The 24,145-nt window shown below is 36.8% G+C and overlaps 1 protein-coding gene across 3 annotated transcripts in view; it reads left to right on the top strand.

The window, feature by feature from the left end:
* Positions 1 to 23,821, top strand: part of LOC109148578 — a 28,139-nt gene extending 4,318 nt beyond the window's left edge. For 2 of the 3 annotated variants that reach the window (XM_019296323.1, XM_019296315.1), the window contains 2 exons: positions 17,057 to 17,062; positions 23,363 to 23,821. In XM_019296323.1, coding sequence (XP_019151868.1) covers positions 17,057 to 17,062; positions 23,363 to 23,772 — 416 coding nt within the window. In that variant the 3' untranslated portion in view covers positions 23,773 to 23,821. Of the gene's footprint in view, positions 1 to 17,056; positions 17,063 to 23,071 lie in introns of all 3 variants that reach the window. The other variant, XM_019296320.1, reaches the window with a different exon arrangement.
* Positions 23,822 to 24,145: the final 324 nt, after the last annotated feature.

Below are 24,145 nucleotides of genomic sequence, written 5' to 3'. Positions count from 1 at the left end.
GCTTCTCTGTAATTTTTTTTATTTATAAAATTATTTATTTATTTGAATTTTAAAAATATTTTAAAGTTTTTATTTTTTATTTTTCATTTATAAATTATTTTTTTAATTAAAAAACTATTTTTACCAGTTACTTGAAGGTAAGTGGTTAATTAGCTCAATTACATTAAAATGGAGAGATAATATGTCTAATTAAAGATTTTTATAGTTTAGACATTTATTTACTTTTTGCCTTATAGTTGAAGATTCTATTCGACCTTTTCCCATTTTCCATTTCTTATAGTATTTAAATCATAAAAAAATTACTTCCTGTGATAGAAAATCGAAAGCAAATTATGAAGGGGAGAATTTAAGCAAATTATGTTGTGCATCCGTATGCACCATGCATGGTGCATAAGGATGCAAAAACGACGTCGTTTTATTAAAAACGCGCGTCTCCCCTTTTAAAAAAAAAATCAGGTTCGATTCCCAGCAACAACATATGAACTAAAATTCCAGAATCGATGAACTATAATTCCAGAATCTATGAACTAAAATTTCAGAATTTAATCTATGAACTAAAAATTCCAAAATGAATGAACTAAAATTCCAGAATCTATTAACTAAAATTTCAGAATCGATGAACTACAATTCCAGAATCGATGAACTATAATTCCAGAATCAATGAACTAAAATTCCATAACCTATGAACTAAAATTCCATAATGAATGAACAACATAATGTTGTTGCTGAGAATCGAACCTGATTTTTTTTAAGGAGAAACGCGCGTTTTTAATAAAACGACGTCGTTTTTGCATCCATATGCACCATGCATGGTACATACGGATGCACTGCATAACTACTCGAGAATTTAACTTTGGTAACTTAATAGTAGTTTAACACTTTGAACTAAAACTATACTGAAATCTGTTAATTGCCACTGAAGGCGAAGGAATAATGCCTATAATGGCATGTGCAAGTCACTTTCCTTTTCAAACAAATTGTTGTTCATATGTGGGAATAAAATAAAAAATAAAATAAAAAACAGAATAAACGTCAATGTCAAATATTATAATTATAATTTTAACTTAATGCTAGTAACAAAATTAAGTTGGCCTTAATTTGTTGCGTGTTACATTTATTTTGATTCCCACATATAAGCAATATAATAATTTGTTGGAGAAAGAAAGAGATTTAAAATACCTATAACAATCCGAATGCTCATTTAACATAAATAAGAAAAAATTGTCACTTTTGAAATAATTGAGTAGATTGATGGGGATATGGGATCCGGGGGGTTCATTTTATTGGCATAGTATTGACCCAAGTGGGGGTGGTGATGATAGGAGATTGACCCAAGTCCTATTGGGCTAAGAAGACAAGGGGGCGTGGTGGCCCAAAAAGAAGAGAGAAGACGTTTCCGGGCAAGAAACACCGCCGGCGGCCGGCAACCGACCGGCCGGGTTCCCGGCGGCGAGGCGTGGCCGGCAGCGCCCAGGGAATGGGGCAGGTAGCATGGCACTTAACTACAGTAAAAGGGGCAACCGACCGGCCGGGTTCCCGGCAGCGCCCAGGGAATGGGGCAGGTAGCATGGCACTTAACTAGAGTAAAAGGCATAGACGCTATCAACAGGGTTTAAACCCACACCCTCCAGCTCAGCAGGCGCGCACCATACCACCAACCCACGTCAACTATTGTTTATTGAGACGCGGCAATTATATATAACCTATATATGCGGGTAGGGCAGCCTCCACCACCGGCCATGGCCGGCCGGCGACTGGTCGGCGGCGGGTCCCGCCGGCCACCTCAAGCCGAGGCGCGGCCAGTGGGGGCAGTGCGCCCCCCAGATTGTCAACGGCACCCCCCCCCCCCCTTTCCCGAGGGGGTGCTGGGCGGGTGCGCCGAGCATGGTGGACCAGGGTGGCATGCGCGGGAGTTTTAGAAGTATGGCGAACGTGCCCGCTTGCGTAGCGATAAATGGGGAAGTGGGGATGGATTGCATGGGACACGTGGACGCCAGAGGAGGAGGGGGGCTTGCTATAAATAGGGGCCCTGGATCTCTGGCTAGAAAAAAAGCAGGACACGACAGGCACACTAGTCCAGTGGTCTTGATCCCATACTCTCAATCCAGTCACCCGAGTTCAATTCCAAGTAGTAGCATAGTTAGCAATAGCCCATCCTGTGGGCCTTATTCTTTGTATTGGGGCCATCATTCTGGGCTTGTACCTCGGGCTTTGTACGTATTGTTTAGGGCCTAGCGCCCCGGGTAATAAAGTCAATACTTTCATACCCCCGTCCTATGTTCCTATACCTGGTTTATGGTGGACCCGGTCCCAATAAAACCATCATTAGCACCGTCTGTGGGGCTCGCTACGATTAGCCCGTGTTTGTAGTCTCTACCATCCTAGCAAGGTTCCGAGGTACGCCCAAATGGTTGATTCGCAAGAGGAGCTACCCTATAAGGTAACACACTTAGCACATCGTGACGCTACTCTGGTGAGTACACTTGAACACTTAGTTAGGTAAAGATTGTGTTTATTTTCCCGAACTATGTGCCCCTATGTGCTCCTATGTGCTCTGCATGCTTGGCCCACAGCTACCTCAACTATATGTTCATATGTGGTCTGCATGCTTGGCCCGCGGCCACCTCAACTATATGCTCATATGTGCTCTGCATGCTTGGCCCGCGGCCACCTCAACTATGTGCTCTGCATGCTTGGCCCACGGCCACCTCAACTATGTGCTCCTATGTGCTCTGCATGCTTGGCCCACGGCCACCTCAACTATGTGCTCTTACGTGCTATGCATGCTGGCTCTACGGCCATGGCGGATGGGGCATGTGGGTTATCGCAACCCACATGCGCGAACTTGCTCCCGGCAAGCCGCATGGTTTTGGCGGATGGGGCATGTGGGTTATCGCAACCCACATGCGCGGACTTGCCCCCGGTAAGCCGCATGGTTTTTGGCGGATGGGGCGTGTGGGTTATCGCAACCCACATGCGCGGACTTGCCCCCGGCAAGCCGCATGGTTTTGGCGGATGGGGCATGTGGGTTATCGCAACCCACATGCGCGGACTTGCCCCCGATAAGCCGCATGGTTTTTGGCGGATGGGGCGTGTGGGTTATCGCAACCCACATGCGCGGACTTGCCCTCGGCAAGCCGCATGGTTTTTGGCGGATGGGGCATGTGGGTTATCGCAACCCACATGCGCGGACTTGCCCCCGGCAAGCCGCATGGCGTTGGCGGATGGGGCGTGTGGGTTATCGCAACCCACATGCGCGGACTTGCCCTCGGCAAGCCGCATGGCGTTGGCGGAGGGGGCGTGTGGGTTATCGCAACCCACACTACCCCATCCTACAATCTTCAGTTACCTTCATCCTTAAAAAAAAAAAAAAAAAAAAAAAAAAAAAAAAAAAAAAAGGTTGCATGCAGGTGTAGCATGGAGAAGGAGCAAAGACATACATTGAATATTTAAAAGAAGCATGCAGGTGCATCATGGAGAAATCGACAAAGCATACTAAATAAATGCAACAAAAGAGATGTACAGTGCAAGAGCATCCAAGAAGTGACAATAGAGGAGTCACCTTGACCTCTCGACACTAGGTGATGAAGCGAAGGCCAGGGCAATGTGCGGTGTGTGGTAGAGGTACGGAGTAATGGCGTGACGCACAACAATGGTGATAATGGAAGGTGGCGGCGAGAGATTGAGAAAGGGAAAAAAAAAAAGGAGGTGGTGATACCGAATTCTACTTCCTTTAGGCATCAAGATACCTAAAAGAACTGGGGGACTTGTGATGGGGATATGGGACCCGGGGGTCCATTTTATTGGCATAGTATTGACCCAAGTGGGGGTGGTGATGATAGGAGATTGGCCCAAGTCCTATTGGGCTAAGAAGACAAGGGGGCGTGGTGGCCCAAAAAGAAAAGAGAAGACGTTTCCGGGCAAGAAACACCGCCGGCGGCCGGCAACCGACCGGCCAGGTTCCCGGCGGCGAGGCGTGGCCGGCGGGGGCGGTGCACCACCAGTCGTGCCGGCAGCGCCCTGGGGCAAGTAGCATGGCACTTAACTAGAGTAAAAGGCATGGACGCTGTCAGCAGGGTTCAAACCCATGCCCTCTAACTCAGCAGGCGCGCACCATACCACCAACCCACATCAACTACTGTTGTTTAAGGCGCGGCAATTATATATAACCTATATATGCGGGCAAGGCAGCCTCCACCACCGGCCATTGGCCGGCCGGCGACTGGCCGGCGGGATCACCTCAGGCCGAGGCGCGGCCAGCGGGGGCAGTGCGCCCCCCAGATTGTCAACGGCACCCCCCCTTTCCCGAGGGGGTGCTGCGCGGGTGCGCCGAGCATGGTGGACCAGGGTGGTATGCGCGGGAGTTTTAGAAGTATGGCGAACGTGCCCGCTTGCGTAGCGATAAATGGGGAAGTGGGGATGGATTGCATGGGACACGTGGACGCTAGAGGAGGAGGGGGCTTGCTATAAATAGGGGCCCTGGATCTCTGGCTAGAAAAAAAGGAGGACACGACAGGCACACTAGTCCAGTGGTCTTGATCCCATACTCTCAATCCAGTCACCCGAGTTCAATTCCAAGTAGTAGCATAGTTAGCAATAGCCCATCCTGTGGGCCTTATTCTTTGTATTGGGGCCATCATTCTGGGCTTGTACCTCGGGCTTTGTGCGTATTGTTTAGGGCCTAGCGCCCCGGGTAATAAAGTCAATACTTTCATACCCCCGTCCTATGTTCCTATACCCGGTTTATGGTGAACCCGGTCCCAATAAAACCATCATGGATAATATAGATATATGAATAATTAATGAAGAAAAAACGTTATAAACATACCATTCAGGGGGAGGAGGGTAATTTTATAACATATTTTTCAAAATTTGAGTAGTTTGAAAACTAAAACGACAAATTTAAATAAACATTTATTCAATTAAATTCAACTCCTTTACATTTTGAGTTGAAGCAAGTATATTGGAAATGTGCTCAAGTTTGAACTTTAGGGATGTAGAGAACAAAGTTAATGAATAGCAAATGTGATTATATGACAGTATAACCCATTTTCAAAGTAAAAGGGTATTGCAGAAATAAACAAATCTTAACTCTAACGAATAGTATAATTAAGTCTCTTAACTTTCTCTTACATGCTCTGTCGAGTCGGGGGAGCCTTTAGGATTGTGAATTTAACCTTTTGGGATAAGTCTCTTAACTTTAAAAAAAAAAAATCAATAAAACTCTCCAAATTAGTGAAATATTGCAATTATGTTATATTATTACTTATTTAGCGTGTTATTATTGATGTGACATTAACTAGTGTTAGGAATAATTGTTGTATAGATTTTGATGATATTATTGATTGTATTTTAGAAATTTAGACTCCCCATTTGTTTTCTTTGTAACAACGAATATTTTGTCAGCAAAGGTCATGCCTTCAACAGAAGTATGTATATCCATGTAGTTGTAAAAGGATGCCTAAAGATAGTTGACTGCGTTCACTATCGGCAGACCTTATTCGACAAATCTCAAGTAGGAGGTGGTGAACCCAAGTCAAGGGAAAACATTTGAAAACTGCTAATTGAGGCAGGATACTTGTTTAGGAAGGTCAAGTGACAGACCTGGCCTCAATCAATTGTTGTAAAGGCCTCCCGATAGATGTGTTATCATGCATCTAACCGCATCTAAGTCAGAAGCACAAAGTCAAGACCCGACACACCTTGTCAGGTTTATCTAGTAGAGAAGTACAATACCTACAAGAAATGTCTTTTGTTCTTTTGTGATAAGAGTTGTTAGACAAGCTCTTCAAGGTCATTTGACAACAAGCAAACATACTTTTTGGCTCCTACACCCATAAGATAATTCCTTGTTCAAAAAAAGAATTTATGTTTTTAAAATTATCTTTAAACTTTTAATGTGTAGGTTCCAATTTAATTAATTAATTTTTTTTAATAATCTCATTTGTTTCATAAATTAACATAAATTCTGCTGCAATAGCCATAGTCAAGGTATTAATTATTCACAAAATTCTTTGGAATGCAGGTCCCATGAATCTTCTATCAATGAAAATGTAAAAAAAAAAAAAAAAAAATGTACACTTCATATGAAAAGTTATATAAATCTATTCCTTCTGTAGTAATAATAAATGCTCCCTATTCTGGTTACAAATAATAAATATAATCAGTCAATCCTAGAGTCAACTCAGTTAAAATGAGAAGGGTAACACTTTTTCATGTGATTCGATGTTGGAGCAAGTTGAAGAACTAGCTAAGAAATTGTTTCCTACTTTCCTATGAGAAAGACACCTTTTTTTTTTTTTTTTTTTTTTTTTTTTTTTTTTTTTTTGTTAATTTAGCTAAGAGTGTTGGGTAAAAAGGTTGAAAAATCCCAAAAACAATAATCCTACGAAAAGATTAATATTATATGGGAAAAAGAAAATCTGGGAAGGAAAAGGTTGAGTGTTTGGGTATAGGTTTAGCACGAGTTCGAACACAAAGCTCTTTTCCTTAAAACCTTATTTGCTACCTCCCACAAGTGCTAGGAGCGTTGTAGCCTAGGTTTCCCAAGATAAAACGTGCCACGATTCCTTGTTTAAGCACCTAAACAAGGAACCCGGCAAACAAAGCAAAGCTTAGAACACTGGTTGGCTAAAAGAAGAGAGTAGAAGCAGAGTTTTGAGATGAAAAGCTACTGGAATTCCTTTGTTTCTCACTGTGTAAAATGCTACTGCTTCTACCTCTCTTTATATAGGGATGTTGGAGTGATAGCATTCAACATGACCATTAAATTGGTGTTAAAACCAATTGTGTAACACCTGTAACGGTCACCACTAAGTAGGATTAAACTCAGAATTTAAAAATTAGGATTAAACTCAGAATGTAAAAATTGGAATTAAAACAGTATTAATTCCGTAACAGATGAGTTTAATCTTCTGCACTTTCGGGTTTCAGACCGTTGGGTACTCTCGTGTAGTGCTGTGGTACACGAGCTCGGGCTTGAATCAAGCCTTTTTGATGTCCTCTGGTTAGATCTTGATTTGCACACCCCCCCCCCCCCCCCCCCCTTCCGCGCGAGAGAGTATGCTATACAATTCTACAAGCTTGAAAAGAGCTCATGTATATAAGGGGGCAAATCTTGTTTCCAAACCAATGTGGGACAAAGTCCTACATTTTCCCTTCATTTCCCAACTTAAATGGGTCTACTTTGAGAATCAATATCTCATTCACCCATTATCCATTTTGAGCGTACAATATATCAATCTCTTCGTCTTACTACGAAGAACCCGAATCCACTTTGACCTGACCCAAATCGGAAGTGAACCCCACTGATAATTGTACCACAAAATAGCCACTTAATATGACATTTTATGCCATTTTAAGCTAATTTTTCCAACAAAGAGTTCATGATACTTTTAAAGTCGGTCATAAAATGAGTTAGATTTTTTTTTTTTCTCCATAGATTACTCTGCAAGCTCAAATATTGGTTGCATTTGATAGAACTTCTCAAATAATCCTACTCTGCATAATCTAAATTAATGGGTACTTGTAAAGTTATAGGGAAAGGTTTCAGTTACTCCCGTATATTAATACCAGACAATTCAGCCTAGAAATATTTCTCTAAGATTATAGTCTTGGAATGAATATTGTATGATTCTTTTTCTGCTAGAAGTCAATTGTTTTCCTCTATACCGCTCTCCAAAAGTGAGCTCTTCCTATGGTTTGGATTATTTATGTGTTGGAATATAGACACATCAATGGGAACTCAAATGACTTGAGTATCAAGGAAGTCAAATGACTAGACATAATCCCCTTAAATATTTATCTTGCTTTTCAAGGATAGTTTTCGCTTATATAAGTTGCTTAACAAGCTGAAGCCCCTGTAAATTTTGCTGCTGCTGTTCTTAGGCTTATTTTTCTATTTTTTAAAAAAAGTTATTGTTGGTATAGTATACAATGTATCCATCACTACATGTCCACATGTTTAGCAGTTGGCTTTTGTGCGGAGAATGGTGTTGAGTTGATAACCATGCTTGTAACGTAACAGGTTTGAGACACTTAGGCAAATAATCTTTTTTTTTTTCTTTTTTTTTTTTTTGGGTATGTCGGTGGGGAATGAAGATTGAATTTGAGATCTAATTAGCGGGGTGAATGTATGATGTGATTATAAGCTCATAATTTTGAAAGGTGTTCGAGATGAATATCGTGTCAATATTCATTACTATTATGAAGGGATGAAGGGAAATTTTTATTATTTTATGTGTTGTAGTTTGATTAACAAAATTTGATTGAAATTATTTTTAATTAACTTTTTTTTTTATAATATTAAGTTTAGTATCAATATACAGAATTTATAGGGATAAAGTACAAATAAGTCACTGACTTGTTTGGGAAATAACAATTAAGTCATTGATAAAAATTGATAAAAAATTGAATAGTTAAGGTACTCAATTGTTAGTTTTGAAAGTCGTGGATTACAATTAACAAAATCACAATACTCACATGACCAAAATTGAAATTTACTTATTTATATATTACCCATTTTGTCTTCACCTTTTTCTAGATACATAAATCATGGCTTTGCATTCCAGGTGTGTTTCATCAGATAAAGATTTTTTCTTATTGTCCCGCTCTAAATATATATATATATATATATATATATATATATATATATATATTTTGCACGGTGAACAAGCAAATTCTTGTCTAATAACCATTTGATTCTTTCTAGACTTTATGCAAATTTTGCAAATTCCAAATCCTTCATGTTTTGCATAATTAGTATAACACATTAGAGCATCATCTAGTGATTGAAACTCCATTCCAATACATAACTTTATTATTGTCTCATTATTCACATCACTCTTGCATTCTCACTGACATTTTGTTCAATCTCACTTATGTTAAATTAACCATTATTCAAAAAATAAAAAAAATAAAAAAATCATCATTATTCACCAATTCATCATGATTGCTTTCACTCAATTGTGTATTAATTTTAAAATCGTGATCTTTTTCAATTTCAACTATATTATGGTTTTTATGATGAAAAGTAGTCATATTAATCTGTAAAGAAATACTCACTCTGTCACATTTTATCTGTCATACTTACTATTCATTGGTCAAACAAATTCTTTTTTCTTGGTTTATTTTCTTTAGTATTTTTTAAAACTATTTTTAAGTTTGATTTTTTGTGTTTAATAGTACTTTTAGTGTAGTTTCTAAATATATAAATTTTGTATACTAATACTAAACTTAATATTATGAAAAATTGGATTAAAATTAACTTTAGTCAAGTTTCGTTAACCGAACCAAACACATAAAATGGGACGAGAGAGTATCAAATATATAATGAGATTATAACACAAGTAAAAGCCATGAAAAAGGGGCATATTTCAGGTTGTTAAAGACTATTGTCACCAACTCACCAAGTACCAAAATAGTAAAAGGAGAAAACATATGAAAAATGAAAAACAATAGTCATTATAATGTTCATAATTCTTAGCCACTTACAAAATTATACATATTATTCTCTTAAAATTTAAGACCCAAAAATCCATAAATCAAGTTACAAACTCAATTTAACATTTTTGTTATAAACAAAACATTATTGTGGACATTATTATCCATTTTGTAATAGTTGTAACTGATATACTTTTTACCGTTTATATGTATTTATTATTTATTATTACCTTTTATATATATATATATATATATATATATATATATATATATATATATATATATATATTGAATTAGGTGCACACCCCCTAGTCAGCCGAGCCCGTGAGCACACTCCCTGAACATCCATCTTAATTTTTGAACGGTTGTGATTTAAAGTTTGTTTTTATTGTAAATGACTACTCTGGAATATAATTGGGGTACGGCTGTAATTTCCCGTGTGTATTTATTCTCTTTCCTTTTTATATGCGATATAGCCTTTTTGTTTTCCTTTTGCATGTGTTTTAATTGAAGCTACTCCACTTTCCTCGGAAGCAAAGCAGAAGAGAAGTCGACCACAGTCTATCTCGCTTCTTCCTCGGCGATCTCCTGTGGTCTGCATTCTCCATGGCTCGCTCCTCCTCCAAGCGGTCAAAGTGACGACGGGGTAATTCGTTGGGTGTTGCTGGCTCCTCCTCCAGGTGATCAAAGCGACGAGGGGGTAATCTTCGGGTGTTACTCAAGGTATTCTCTACACCATTGCTTAGATATTCTTAGTTTTAAGTGGGTTTTTGCTGTTAGGGGTTTTCTGGCGAGGGGAGGGGGGTTGCTGTGGCAGGGAGGTGGCTTTCCGGCGGGCTTTTGGGTTTTTGTATGCTCGGCGGTTTGGGACTGTAGCGTCGGCATTGGCCGGCGGTAAATGAGGCTTGGGGTGGGGGGAGGGGGGGGGGGTGCTTTGTAATTAAAAACTAGCTTCCATTTTTGCTTTGCCAAGCTTTTACTTATTCATTGAGGTCAATTAGGGACTTCGTTTCCATACTGTTTCTCCATTTTATTGTTGTGCATTCGGCTGCTTTTAGTTTCACTTCTATTCTGGATAACCTGGCATGATCAAGTTTAGAAACCAGGTTTCATAAATTTCCATTAAGTGCATACATGGATAAAGCAAATGCCAATATTCATATTCTACTTTTCTAAATCTTTCATTCAAAATTCATCATGATTGGTTGATTGATTGATTGACATGATATATATTTGCTAGTTAATTTCCGTCTGGATAATTTTTCGGTGCTCGCTCATCCGTCTTTGTCGAGCTAGTGGATTTTCAGATGTCGCTTCTGCCTGTAGTGGCGTGATAATCTCAATGGCTGGCTCTTTCGTCAGGCATTCAAAGAGACAAAAGAGGAATTCTTCCGGGTGTCAACAAGGTATTCCGATTTCATGTTTTCTTTTCGTTTTCTATTGGGTTTTATTGTGTATTTGTTTTCATGATTTTTCCGGCATGGTGGGAGCTATGGGTAGTGTCGGTGATTTTTTATGTTTTCTTGAGATGTGCTTGTGCATCGGATTGGGGGGTTTTGGTAGCTTTGTGCACTATGGGTATTTGGTCTGTGCTTCGGATGGATTTGAGTGGGATTTTCACCCTCTACTGGCAATGGATTTGAGTGGGATTTTCACATCCACACCCAATCCTCACCCACCACCCTTGAAAAAACCTTACTTGTGCGTATTGGGTGAGAGTGGGTGCCTGCAGATTGGTTTTTAATTGTCATCCCTCCATCATAATTATACTCCACTTTGATGTGGAAAATTTGAATTATTTATGATGCTAAATGTTTTTGCAAACCCCTATTAATGTTTGCTCTTGCAATCTTCTCAATGACAATTGAATATTGTTAACTTATTTTCATGCATGTTGGTCTTTGCTAATGTCTATAATCATATTTATTTCTTTTGTAGCCTTTGCGTTATATTCCCACGATCACAAATTATACTCAACTATGGGCGTGGGTTCCTAATGTTGTTGTTGGTCACGAAAAGGAAGGGATTGAAGCTGTTCATCTGGCATCTAGAAGTTTAAAGAGCCTTATTTGCTGCTAATCTACATTAAATGTGTTATTCCCTATATCCTATATAATTGATATTGCTATTTTTATTCCATGAGCCTTAGATTGTATCTTGATTTGTTTCATTTTGTTTTCATTTCCTAAAGTTTTTATTAGTAAATGGCTATGCTGGGTTAATGATCAATTTATGTTTTGTTGGGACTACATTTTCTCTTTTTCGTTTTGTATTTTAGGTGTGTGCAAACCACATTGTAGTTTGTGCGCATCACATTTCTGGTATGTGGGAATCTGTTGCACGATATACACTGTCACATTTTCCTATGTGCATGATAATAATGACGTCTGTGCAATAATAGAATTTCAGCATAACGCATGCGCCTTATACCTCGAATGCACATTGTCACCAGCATTACGCACACACTGTCACCCGTGTGCGCACAGGCCATAGATTGTGAAATAAAACCTAATTAGCAAATATCTACGTGCTCTTTCCTACGCATCCACCTACTTCATTACGCACACACACCAGTTTAATGCACACGCCTTTATTACCGTTTTATTTTAAAATGCAATCTTACAGCAGTGTGTGCATTGTTATAGTATGGTGTGTGCGTTAGTTCTTGTTGGTTTTTTTTTCCAAATGTATATAAAGCATGATTTTTTTTTTTATGTTATTGCTTGTAGAATATAAAAGCGCATGACCTTTGCATTTCTTCATATGCTTTTGTTTTTTTTGTATTTTGTGTGTGCATTGGAGTGTTATGACGTGTACAATAGACCACATAATGCAAAGTTCCATTGCCAAAATTTACACACCAGTGTAAAAACAAAACTAAAAAAATGACATGATACTAAGTTCATTTTTCAAAAATTTGCAAATGCCAAATCATACAAATGCACACACCACCGTAAAATAAATTAAAAAGAAAATCTATTAATTTTTACAATATATTCCTTGTAAAACAAGCCAACCACAAGAAATCACGCACAAGAAAAGGCCTGTGCATATAGTGGTTGCATATTATAAGGATTGTGGTTGTGATTATTTTTTTTTTTTCACAATCTTTCACAGGCGAAATACACTCATGGTTGTATATGCATCCTCCCGTCAACCTATCGGTTTCACAAACAGACCTGTATGCAACCACCTGAACACGCACACCATACGCACATAACAGATATTCTAGTTCGTCCACCACCCCCCACCCCCCTCCCACCATCCCAGCGGAAAAAACCCCAATATTCAGCGTATGCACAGACGATGGCACGTAAATGCACTTAGCCCTTCGTTTTCTTCTCAAGCCTTGTTCACGCCAAGTTCACCTCATCAGCCTTTGTAGTAATTCAAAGTATTAATTTCCATCCATAAACTCCCTAATTTAATGCTGCAGATTCCAATAGTATTATGTCCATAAATAAATTAGAATTACAATTACTAATATATCCTTTACATTGAAAAATATCCTTAATTACTACCATAATCTCTTATAATCTCAACCATTCATGGAAAATGAATCAATGGATATAAAGAGGTTTATGGTCTCATCTATTAGAGGGGTGCACCAGATTCGAAGCCTATATATATATATATATATATATATATATATATATATATATATATATATATATATATATATATACACCTTTGTAGAAGAATGGTTGTTGATGAATAAGATGATCCTCCTTTTCTCTATAATCTCTCTGTATTTTCTTATTCTTGGTTACTTATAATTTTTCTTCATTTCACAATACGTTATCAGCATGATGCTCTACCTAATGGAGTTTTGCAATCAATCCCTCCACCCTAGCTATCCTCTCTATACCATAGACGATTTTATCGATCCTTCCGTTCGGTGTCGGTGATGCCGCTGTGAGTATCGAATATACCGAACAAGTTGAAGTCGGGAGGAGAAGGAGATGAGATCGAATGTGTTTAGTTGTACTCTTTGCGGAGCCATGGATCGGTTTTAATTTCTTCCACCGTGATGCGAGTCTCTGGATTGGTGTCGAGAAGGCGATCGAGTAGGTGTTTCAGCTCCATCATTTGATCAAAGAAGGTGTTTACGGTGGATTTGTAGGTGGCGGATCTTTGAGTTTTTCGGCGATCCGCAAATTCCTATGGCGATTGCGTGAAAGAGACGATGAAATGCTCGTTCCAGACGGGTTTGGTCGAGCCAGAACCATAAGTTTTAGTTGCAAAAAAAATAAAAAAAAATTGATTGCCAAGTACCTTGTTATTTGATGGTATCATTGTGCGTGGCTATTTCAAACGGAAGATCATAAGTTTAAGTCCTATTTCAGTCAATAATGTTAGCATAATCATGTTGAACTTATAAATTATAATACAAATATGTTAACAAAATTTTTTTTTTTTTTGGTTTGGTATTAATTTGATATCAAACCAAATCTTTGAATGCCTTTAACTATGGGGTTTTAGTAGGTAATATATGATATTTGGAATAAGTTTGCATGTGCAGCTCAGTTTTTCACATGGGTGAAGTTTGGGAAGAATGATATTTGGAATAAACAAAATTAATAATAAATGAACAATGATTAGCTTTGAAGAGTTTCTTAAAAAATTACTCCGTATTTAACCAATAGTTATGCTGTGCAACCGTGTGCACCATGCATGGTGCACACGGTTGCAAAACAACGTCGTTTTGACTAAAAACGTGCGTCCCATTTAAAAAAAAAATTCAATTTCGATTCCCCTTAATAGCATTATGTTGTTAATTTATTGTGGATTTTTAGTTCATTCATTGTGGATATTTAGTTCATTCATTGTTGATATTTAGTTCATTCATTGTGGATATTTAGTTCATCCATTGTGGATATTTAGTTCAATCATTGCGGATATTTAGTTCATTCATTGTGGATATTTAGTTCATTCATTCTGGATTTTGTGTTATTCATTCACTGTGGATATATAGTTATGAATTTGTGGATATATAATTCAAATTATGCACAAAAAATGCTATTGCCGGGAATCGAACCTGATTTTTTTTTTTTAAAGTGGGACGCACGTTTTTAGTCAAAACGACGTCAACCGTGTGTACCAGTATAATTTGCGATATTTAACTAACTAAAAAGGCTTTTTAATGCAATTTAAAGAAAACTTCCAAATATCGTTTAGGCCGTTAGCAACTAATTAGTATTAAAATTAAATAAGGGAAACTTCTACCTGGTGGGTTGTGATTCGCGACATTTAAGACATTATAAAACCCCATATTCCAGACAATTCTTCGTAAAACCTTGGGAGTTTGTCAGGTGTTTTGGGGGTTGTGTAGGGATTTTGTCAGTTTTTTATTTTGTTTTTTTTTTTTCCCTTTTCACTCATTTCTCTTTCCTAATCACACCTCCAAAAACTACACTAAGATCCTCACTATTGAGGATGTCCGTAGGATGCAAATCTTGGACATAAGAAATATAATTGGTTCCGCTCTGATACAAAGTTGGTATCAGAGCAGTAAGAATGTTTGGGAGCCTAGGTTAATAACTTTGGTATCTTTCTATATAATAAAACCATATAACCATGACCAATCAAATGACTGCATTTTCCCGCCCATCTAAAACGATGTAATTTTAATTATTAGGTGATTTTTTTATTTTTTTTGTTTCGATCATTTAATTGATCTTTTGAGATTTGTTTTCTCCAAGAAATCCTTTCGTATATCAATAGTGGGTTAGGTACATAACGTACATAAATTTAACTTTTCAAATCTAATCATTAGAAATTGATCCCAAGCAGTTAATATTCTGATAAGGACTAACGAATATAAACACAAAATATTTATTACAAATTTCTAAATTTATTATTTAAATAAAATAATAAAATAATTAAATTAAAATAATAATAATAAAATATAAAATATAAATATAAAATAAAATAATAAAATAATAACAGAATACTTAATACACTACAATTTGAACTCTAGCATCAGCCGCAGCCACCTACTGAGAATAATAACCGGCGCAACATAATTATTTTGATTCATTACTGTTTGATCCTTTTTTGAACTCCCTTTTAGGCCTCATCATTCTATAAATATATAGTCCAGCCTCAACTCATCTTACATTCTTCTTTTGCGTAAAAAATAGCGTTACACTATCTCCTTCAAAAAGAAGCACATCGCAGATTCTGTAAAAATGGCACATTTGTTCATCTTGGCAAAAGATTTCAAACCTGATTATACGAAAAAAGTGATAAAGATCAGGCTGAGATTAGTAGTCTGATTAAAAGTCAGGAGATCTGATTAAAAGTCAGGAGATGCTCTCCCACGATTCTGAGGTAAGCTTTATTTGTAAAACACATGCATGCTAATACTTTTTACTTTGCCTATCTTTTTAGTCTATGTGCTCAGCAGACTCCATTAAGGGGTATCACATCATTTTCAAGCTTGAGTTACAGTAACACAAGGGAAGATCTAACTTTTGGCAGAATGGTGATCAGTACCATTACTGATTTGTATGAAAGGAAGGAGGTAAACAATTATCTAACTCATTTACATGATGAATGTTTAAAACTAAACCTAACACAATTGTCTATTACCTATTGTAGTTTGGTGATTATTGGATCCCTGCAAAGATTGCTGACATAGAAGGCTATCATGTGCTTACAAATCATGCAAGTCAAAAGGTTGTAACAAAAAACTTGTGCCTAAGAATGACCTATTTTCATGTGACAAATGTAGCAGAATATGGGCAGATGGTATCTGGAGGTATAGGTTGAAAGTGAGAGTGGTAAATGTTAATGGGAATGCCCAATGTTGCAAAATACGTTAGGCGCTGATTTTTAATTTTAATTTTATTTTTTATTTTTTAAAAAATAATTAAAAAAATTTAAACTAAAAATTGTAAAATTTACTAATAAAACATAAGGTTCCCCTAGTTTTTTCTTACAAATTATTTACGTAAGTGGTTGTAAAATCGTTCAAAATATTGTTGAAACCATCTAAATACATAAAAAAAATTAAAATTAAGAGCAAAATAAGCATTTTTGAAGAAATTAGAGGGTCAAACCGGACAACTGAGTCAAAAGTTATGCCTTGCAGAATTAAAAAAAAAAAAAAAAAAAAAAAAAAAAAAAAAAAAAAAAAAAAAAAAAAAACTAAAAATGGTAAAATTCACTAATAAAACATAAGGTTCCCCTAGTTTTTTCTTACAAATTATTTACATAAGTGGTTGTAAAATCGTTCAAAATACTGTTGAAACCATCTAAATACATAAAAAATTAAAATTAAGAGCAAAATAAGCATTTTTTGAAGAAATTAGAGGGTCAAACCAGACAACTGAGTAAAAAATTATGCCTTACCGAACTTTTTAACACTTTACAACTAAAAAAAAATAAAATAAAATAAAACGGCAGGTTCAGCCAGCTAACCGCCCGGCCGTGGAGTAGGCCGATTCCGGCCTTCCTCGCCACGGCCAGACGGACCTAGTGCCTAGGCGCGATTTTTGCAATACTGGGAATGCCCCATTCTTGCTGTACGAAAGATTTATATCCTATGGTAGGTTATGTCTAAATTAGTTTCATTCAAATGACCATAATTCATTAAATTTAAAGTATAACTGTGACTCTATTATATATTTAGGAAAATGGGAAGATGCCTAAGGAATTAAAAGCTTTGGTTGGCCAATCATTTGTGTTCAAGATTGCTGCTAGAAAAGATCAGTTTGACAGCACCCTAATGGCCCGTTTGGTTCACGGAATAGGCCGGGAATGGCATAGCATTCACAGTAATAGGCCTATTCCGTTGTTTGGTAACCATTTCTATTACCAGGAATAATATTCCTGGTAATAGCCTATTACCTCAAATAAGGTAATAGCTATTACTAGGGCCCCCCCTGGTATTAGCCTATTACTGAACGCTCAGGAATAGATTTTAGAATCTATTTCCTTTTTTACCCCTTTCTTTAACCTAATTTTATTATCCTATATATAAATTTATCATATTTCACCACCGTCGTCGTCGACGCCACCACCAACACCACCATCGCCGCCCCCACCACTGCCACCACCACCATCACCACTACCACCGCCACCACCACCATCACCGCCACCACCACCACCACCACCACCGCCGCTGCCGCCACCACCACCACCGCCACCAGAACCACCACCCAGCAGCACCACCGCCACCACCACCACCGCCACATCCGTCACCGCCCCCACCACCACTGCCACAACCGTCATCGTCAACTGTCACCATCACCACCACCACCACCACTACCACCCAGCACCACCACCGCCACCGCCACCACCACCGCCGCCACCGCCACCAGAACCACCACCCAGCAGCACCACCGCCACCACCATCACCACCACCGCCACAACCGTCGCCGCCCCCACCACCACTGCCACAACCGTCACCGTCACCACCACCACCGTCGCCCCCACCACTGCTACCGTCGCCCCCACCACTACCACCCCAGCACCACCGCCACCACCACCATCACCACCACCGTCACCACCGCCGCCGCCGCCACCACCGCCACCACCCCCGCCGCCACCCCCGCCACCATCGCCACCGCCACCACCGCCACCATCACATATTTTTATAAGGGTATTTATGTCTTTTAAAACATATTTTAGTTCTATTCCTTAAATCAACCAAACACTGTAATATAATTCATAAAGTCTATTCCTTCCGCGAACCAAACAATAGAATACAATTCCTATTCTATTCCTTGTCTATTCCATTCCTTATGGAATAGCATTCCTATTACCTCAAAATTCATTCCGTGAACCAAACGTGCTGTAAATGTTTTTCCCGTTCTGAAACTAGAGAAGGACAGTGCATTACTTGTAATCCACTGTCCTGAATCACTTGACACCCCAAAGCAAGGATTTAAGTTCAAAGATATTGCTACCAAGTGATGATTGTGACGATGATGAGGTTTGGTTCTAAACTAAATTGAAATACTTAGTCAATATAACATAAAGGATCTAATTGACTTAGAATTAACTAAAGTGTTGATTCCAGTGGTACAATAAAAAGATGTCTTCTGGATGAATTATCATCCACACAGAGCTAAAAAAAAAAAAAAAGAACAAACCAGTGGTGGTGAAAGTGGAAAAGGAGAAGATTGCATAGAATTCTAATTTTTTATGTCAAAAAATATTTTGATCCTGTTATCATTTGAAACAACTGTCAGGCTTGTGTTTTTGGCCCTGTGTGGCATCTGAACATTTCTGTTGGACTTTGGTTTGCCATGATGGCAGTATTCTTAGACTTTTCTATTATCTATTTCTATGTGATAATTTACAATATCTATCTGGCAGTTTGTTTACATGTTATTTCAGGTAATTCAATCACAAACTTGGACAGGCATTGACTGGGCAAGGAATGAAGGCACACTACCAACACACTTAGTGGAGCTAAGTGTACTCTAGAAAGTTGAAAACCATAGTCAATGTACATTGTTTGCTGTTGTCAATGTAAACATATTTAAACTATTTAATAGTATAGTTGCATTATACCATTGTCAACACTGTGACAATATAGCTTCATAGACAAGTTAAGAATGGCAATAACACATGATCTTATTAATTTATCAATACTTAAGTAGCAAGGTTTCAACATTCACTTGCTAAGTGAAAAGGCCATGTTGTTGTTATTAACTTTGAGCCTGATAATGCTCTCCAGACTAATAAGTATTTAACTTGATTTACAAAGAATTGGATCGGAGTTTGATGATGTGGTATGCACATACTTAGACTAACGGAGGTCAAAGCTCTAAACAACAAGCAATATAAAATGTTCTTTTTACCTTTCATTTTAACACCAAATGTAACGGAGAACTATTTTGGATTAAAATTCAATAGTCAGAGGACCACTTTGGCTGCAATTAAAAGTCAAGGAATCAATTTGAGAAAAAGCCATAGTCAGATGATCATTTTGGGAATTAACTCTATTAAAAATGTACTTTTTGTTATGGTCCACACAGTAATTTGACTGTTAAAATAAATATAAATATTATATTTGGTTTCTTTTATTATAAAAAAAATATTTAGTTGCCAAGTACCTTGTGGTTTGATGACATCACCGTGGCTATTTTAAACAGAAGGTCATAAGTTTAAGTCCTATCTCAATCAAGAATGTTAGCATAATCATGTTGAACTTGTAATACAAATAAGTTAACACTTTTTTTTTTGGCGTTTTAGTAGGTAATATATGAAATTTGAAATAAGCTCGTATGGCCAGCCCAGTTAGGCACAAGAATAAAGTTTGAGAAGAATGATATTTGGAATAAACAAAAACAAAATTAATAATAAATGAACAATGATTAGCTTTGAAGAGTTTCTTTAAAACATTATTTAAGTAACTAAAAAGGCTTTTTAATGCCATTTAGAGGTCGTTTGGTTCACGGAATGTCAGATTACCTTAGGGAATGTTAGATTGCTGGGAATGTTAGATTACTGAGAATGTTAAATTCCTGTATTTGGTTAAAATTGAGGTATGCAATATAATGATGTTTGGTTTAGGGTTATCTTTTATACACATTATAATATCCTTAACATATTTTCATATATTTTAATAAATTTAAAATTTAAAATAAATAAATAAGATAACGGTATCATATATAATTACATGATTTTAAAATATTAACTAAAATCTTGAACTTGAGAAACAAAATTATTTTATATACTAACATAACATAATAAAAATAAAAAATATATATAATTACAAAAATAATTTTAGCCCGACTAAAAATGAAGAATTTTTTTTTTCGGTGAAATTTTGACGGAAAAGTGGCCGGAAGGACCATTTTTGCAAAAAAAAATTAATAGTCGTGGACTAAAATTGCAAGGCTCAAAAGTCGTTGATCAATTATGCTAGTGCCACTATAGTCGTGGGACCAGAAGTGCAAAAAAACTCTTTGCTGTTGTCAATGTAAACATATTTAAACTATTTAGTAGTACTAGTAATCTACCCGTGCGATGCACGGGCAAAATATATATATATAAGATTTAATGAATGGATATGAGTTTTATTTTTTCATATAATAATTATGTTGATTTGATATAAATAATTTTTAATTGACTTTGTAATTATTAATATATATAATATATAATTAAATATGCATTCATTAATTATTAATGTCCATTTTGTAAATAATACGAAGAAATCAAAGAAAATAAGTAAATTACAAACATATATATATATATATATATATATATATATATATATATATATATATATATATTTATATATATTAGCTTATTTATTTGTATTATTAAGGTCATGATACAAATAAGACGAATAAATATATACTTTCCAACCTATTTACAATTTATATTATGATCTAACCTGACAACATAGGCAAATTATTGTATGGACCATGGTCCACACAATGTTATGTGGACTATAACAAAAAGTACATTTTTAATGTACTAAATGTACATTATTTTTGTACTGAATGTACATTATACAATATAATGTACACTCAGAACAAAAATAATGTACATCCCCTGTATACAATGTACATTATCTTTGTACTAAATGTACATTACTTTTGTACTGAATGTACATTATTTTACAGAAGACAAAATATGGTCCACACAACTTGTGTGAACCATGGTCCACACAATAATGATTGGACAACATATTCATAATCCAAATTTTATATTAGCCCAACATATGTCTAAGCCCAATTTAAAGAGAGTAAAGCCCAACCCATATATCTGACCCTAACCCAAAGTATAAATGGAGCTAAACGTTTGGCCTTTTTCATTTTGCAATCCACGTTACAGCTCCGCTCTCTGTCTCTTGTCTCTTCTTCTTCCGTAGATTATTAGGGTTTTCATCATTCCATCGATCCAGTGAATATTTGTTTCACTAAGATGCATGAATATGATGAACATAACTCAGTAACTAAGAGACAACAATAGAAGATAACTATTTAATATATGAGCACATTATTATTGAGAATGTAAGAATATGCATACTTACTTGGGTTTGAGATATATTGCTACTATGATCATACTTTGCTCTTAATAATTTCAGGTGTCAATTGCAGTAAGAACACTTGGAAATTAATGCAGTGGTGTGCTTGGTATGCTATTGAAATCCTTAAAAAGGGTTTCAATTAGCTTTTCTTAGCATATGTGTTCATGCTGACCGTTGCCTCCCCGTGTCTCCCTTTTCTGCAAAACAAAGGAGGAACAAAAACTCAGTCCTTCAAATGTGCATAAATATCAAAAATGGAGAAAGTGAATACTCCTTCAGAGTAGATGTGGGTTTCACCATATCACCATCTATTTATAGGCTGTATCTTTGCACCAACAAAGACGAAGAGGTGCTTAGGAAATAGGAATGAAATTTAAAAAGAAAAATTAAATTAAGCTGTCAGTAAAAGGTTTCGTATACGCAAAGGCTGATTGGACGTCTATTTATAGGCTGTTTGTTTGCACCAGGGAATAGGAGTGGAATGAAATTTTTTAAAAATAAAATTTTAAATTGAAGTTGTCAGGAAAAGGTTTCGAATACGCAAAAGCTGATTGGACAACATTCAAATAAAACTTTCTGATTGACCACCAATCTAAGAAAATAATAATAACGACGTCGTTAAGGCTTGCACACGCAAAACAAAAAATAAAAACATAAAATGCTGTCGTTTAAGCTAGGCGGGAAAATGGAGCTGAAATCTGTTTGGCTTTTTTATATATAGGATAGTTGCATTGTACCATATTGTCAATACTGTGACAATATAGCTTCATAGACAAGTTAAGAATGACAATAACACATGATCTTATTAATTTATCAATACCTGGGTAGCAAGATTTCAACATTCACTTGCTAAGCGCAAAAGTGCAACCGAATGCACCTTACAATGTACATACGGTTGCAAAACGGCGCCGTTTTGGTTAAAAAAAACGCGCGTCACACTTAAAGAAGAAATCAGGTTCGATTTCCGGCAATAACATTTTTATATATCCAGAAATTCATAACTATATATCCACAAATTCATAACTATATATCCACAGTAAATGAATGAAGTAAAAATCAACAATGAATGAATGAATGAAGTAAAAATCCACAATGAATGAATGAATGAAGTAAAAATCCACAATGAATGAACTAAATATCCACAATGATTGAACTAAATATCCACAATGAATGAACTAAATATCCATAAATTCATAACTATATATCCACAATAATGCTATTGCCGAGAATCGAACCTAATTTTTTTTTTTTTTTTTAAAGTGAGATGCACGTTTTTAGTCAAAATAACGTCGTTTTGCATCGTATGCACTTCGGTTGCACAGCATAATTATTGCTTGCTAAGTGAAAAGGCTATGTTGTTGTTATTAACTTTTTTTAATGCAATTTAAAGACAGCTTCTAAATATCCTTTAGGCCCGTTAGTATTCACATTAAATAAGGAATCTTAGGAACCTAGAGGTTGTGATTCGAAAGTCATTAAAACCCGAGTCTTACAACCTCGTAAAACCACCTTGTTCTCCAAGAAAGAGTAGCGTTGCCATGGGCGAGAAAGCTCAGAAATTGTGCTATGAGAGGAGGGCAGCGTCCATCATCAAGAAAAGCAAGGAGCTGGGAATATTGTGCGATTTGAAAATAGGTGTTGTTATCCTCAGCCCTGACGGCAAACTGGAGAGTTGGCCCCCGGAACTCAACGACGTCAAGGTTTTGCTCGACGCCGGCAAGGAAAGGACTAGGGTTAAGAGCGAGAAAAGGAAAGGAGATAATCCCGAGACTTCTCACCGGGAGATTTTGGTTTCAAAACTGCAGCTTTTGAACAAGAGGGTTGAGTTCTTTAAGGGCAAAGAGATTGCATCAACCTCTCAAGGGGGCGAAACTCTGGTGAGAAGCAAGAAAAGGAAAGAGTTTGGTGAAGAAGGGTGCTTGGAAGTCTTGAATTCAAAACTCCAGCTTTTGAAGAAGAGGGAGATGATGTTCTTAAACCCTTCTCCCAATTCATCTGCATCTGCTGAGGGCAAAGAGATTGACCTTTTTGATGATCTTGATCTTGATCTTGGGGGTGAAGATGATGATTTCTTCTTTAACTTAGTAGCTGATCCACAAAACAATGCTGGTAAGGACAAAGAAATTGAACAACAAAATTCCTTTACTGCTGCTGAAGAGTGTGGGGAAGAAGTTCAGGTGAGGAAGAAAGCCAGGCTGCAGCAATACCCCATTGCTCCTTTGAACAACAATCTGCCCCTACTTACCCCTCACCCTGCTGCAGACTATTGGGAAACTCTGTTTACTAATGTGGTAAATTCTACTGATGCTATGCTCTCACTTCTACAAGACTTGTAATTTGCAAACCTTAATGTTTTCCTTTTCTTAATTTCAAATTTCAATGTTTTCCATTCACCCCTTTCTTTTTCAGTTGTTTTATTTTACTAAAGCTTGCTTGCATGGGATATTATATAGCTATCATACTTCAAGGCATTATGTAATAGATAGGCCAAACAAGTAAGCAACTGACCTTTATCTGTTCCAACATTGAGAAAGCAAAATAGATGATTATCAATCCCAGAAATCCTATTAGAATGTCACCATCTATCTCTGATTAAATAGACAAATTTTATTCATAGATGAAGGCATTCGTTTAACAATTATGCAAAACTTGAGATATTTGAAGTTGGAGATCAGATGATTTCTATATAAATTCACTGGAAGTTTCAAA

Source organism: Ipomoea nil, unplaced genomic scaffold (genome assembly GCF_001879475.1).
Source record: "Ipomoea nil cultivar Tokyo-kokei standard unplaced genomic scaffold, Asagao_1.1 scaffold0268, whole genome shotgun sequence".
Classification (NCBI taxonomy): Eukaryota; Viridiplantae; Streptophyta; class Magnoliopsida; order Solanales; family Convolvulaceae; genus Ipomoea; species Ipomoea nil.
The sequence above is the reverse complement of the archived record's forward strand: the minus strand, read 5'-3'. Positions and strand labels throughout refer to the sequence as shown.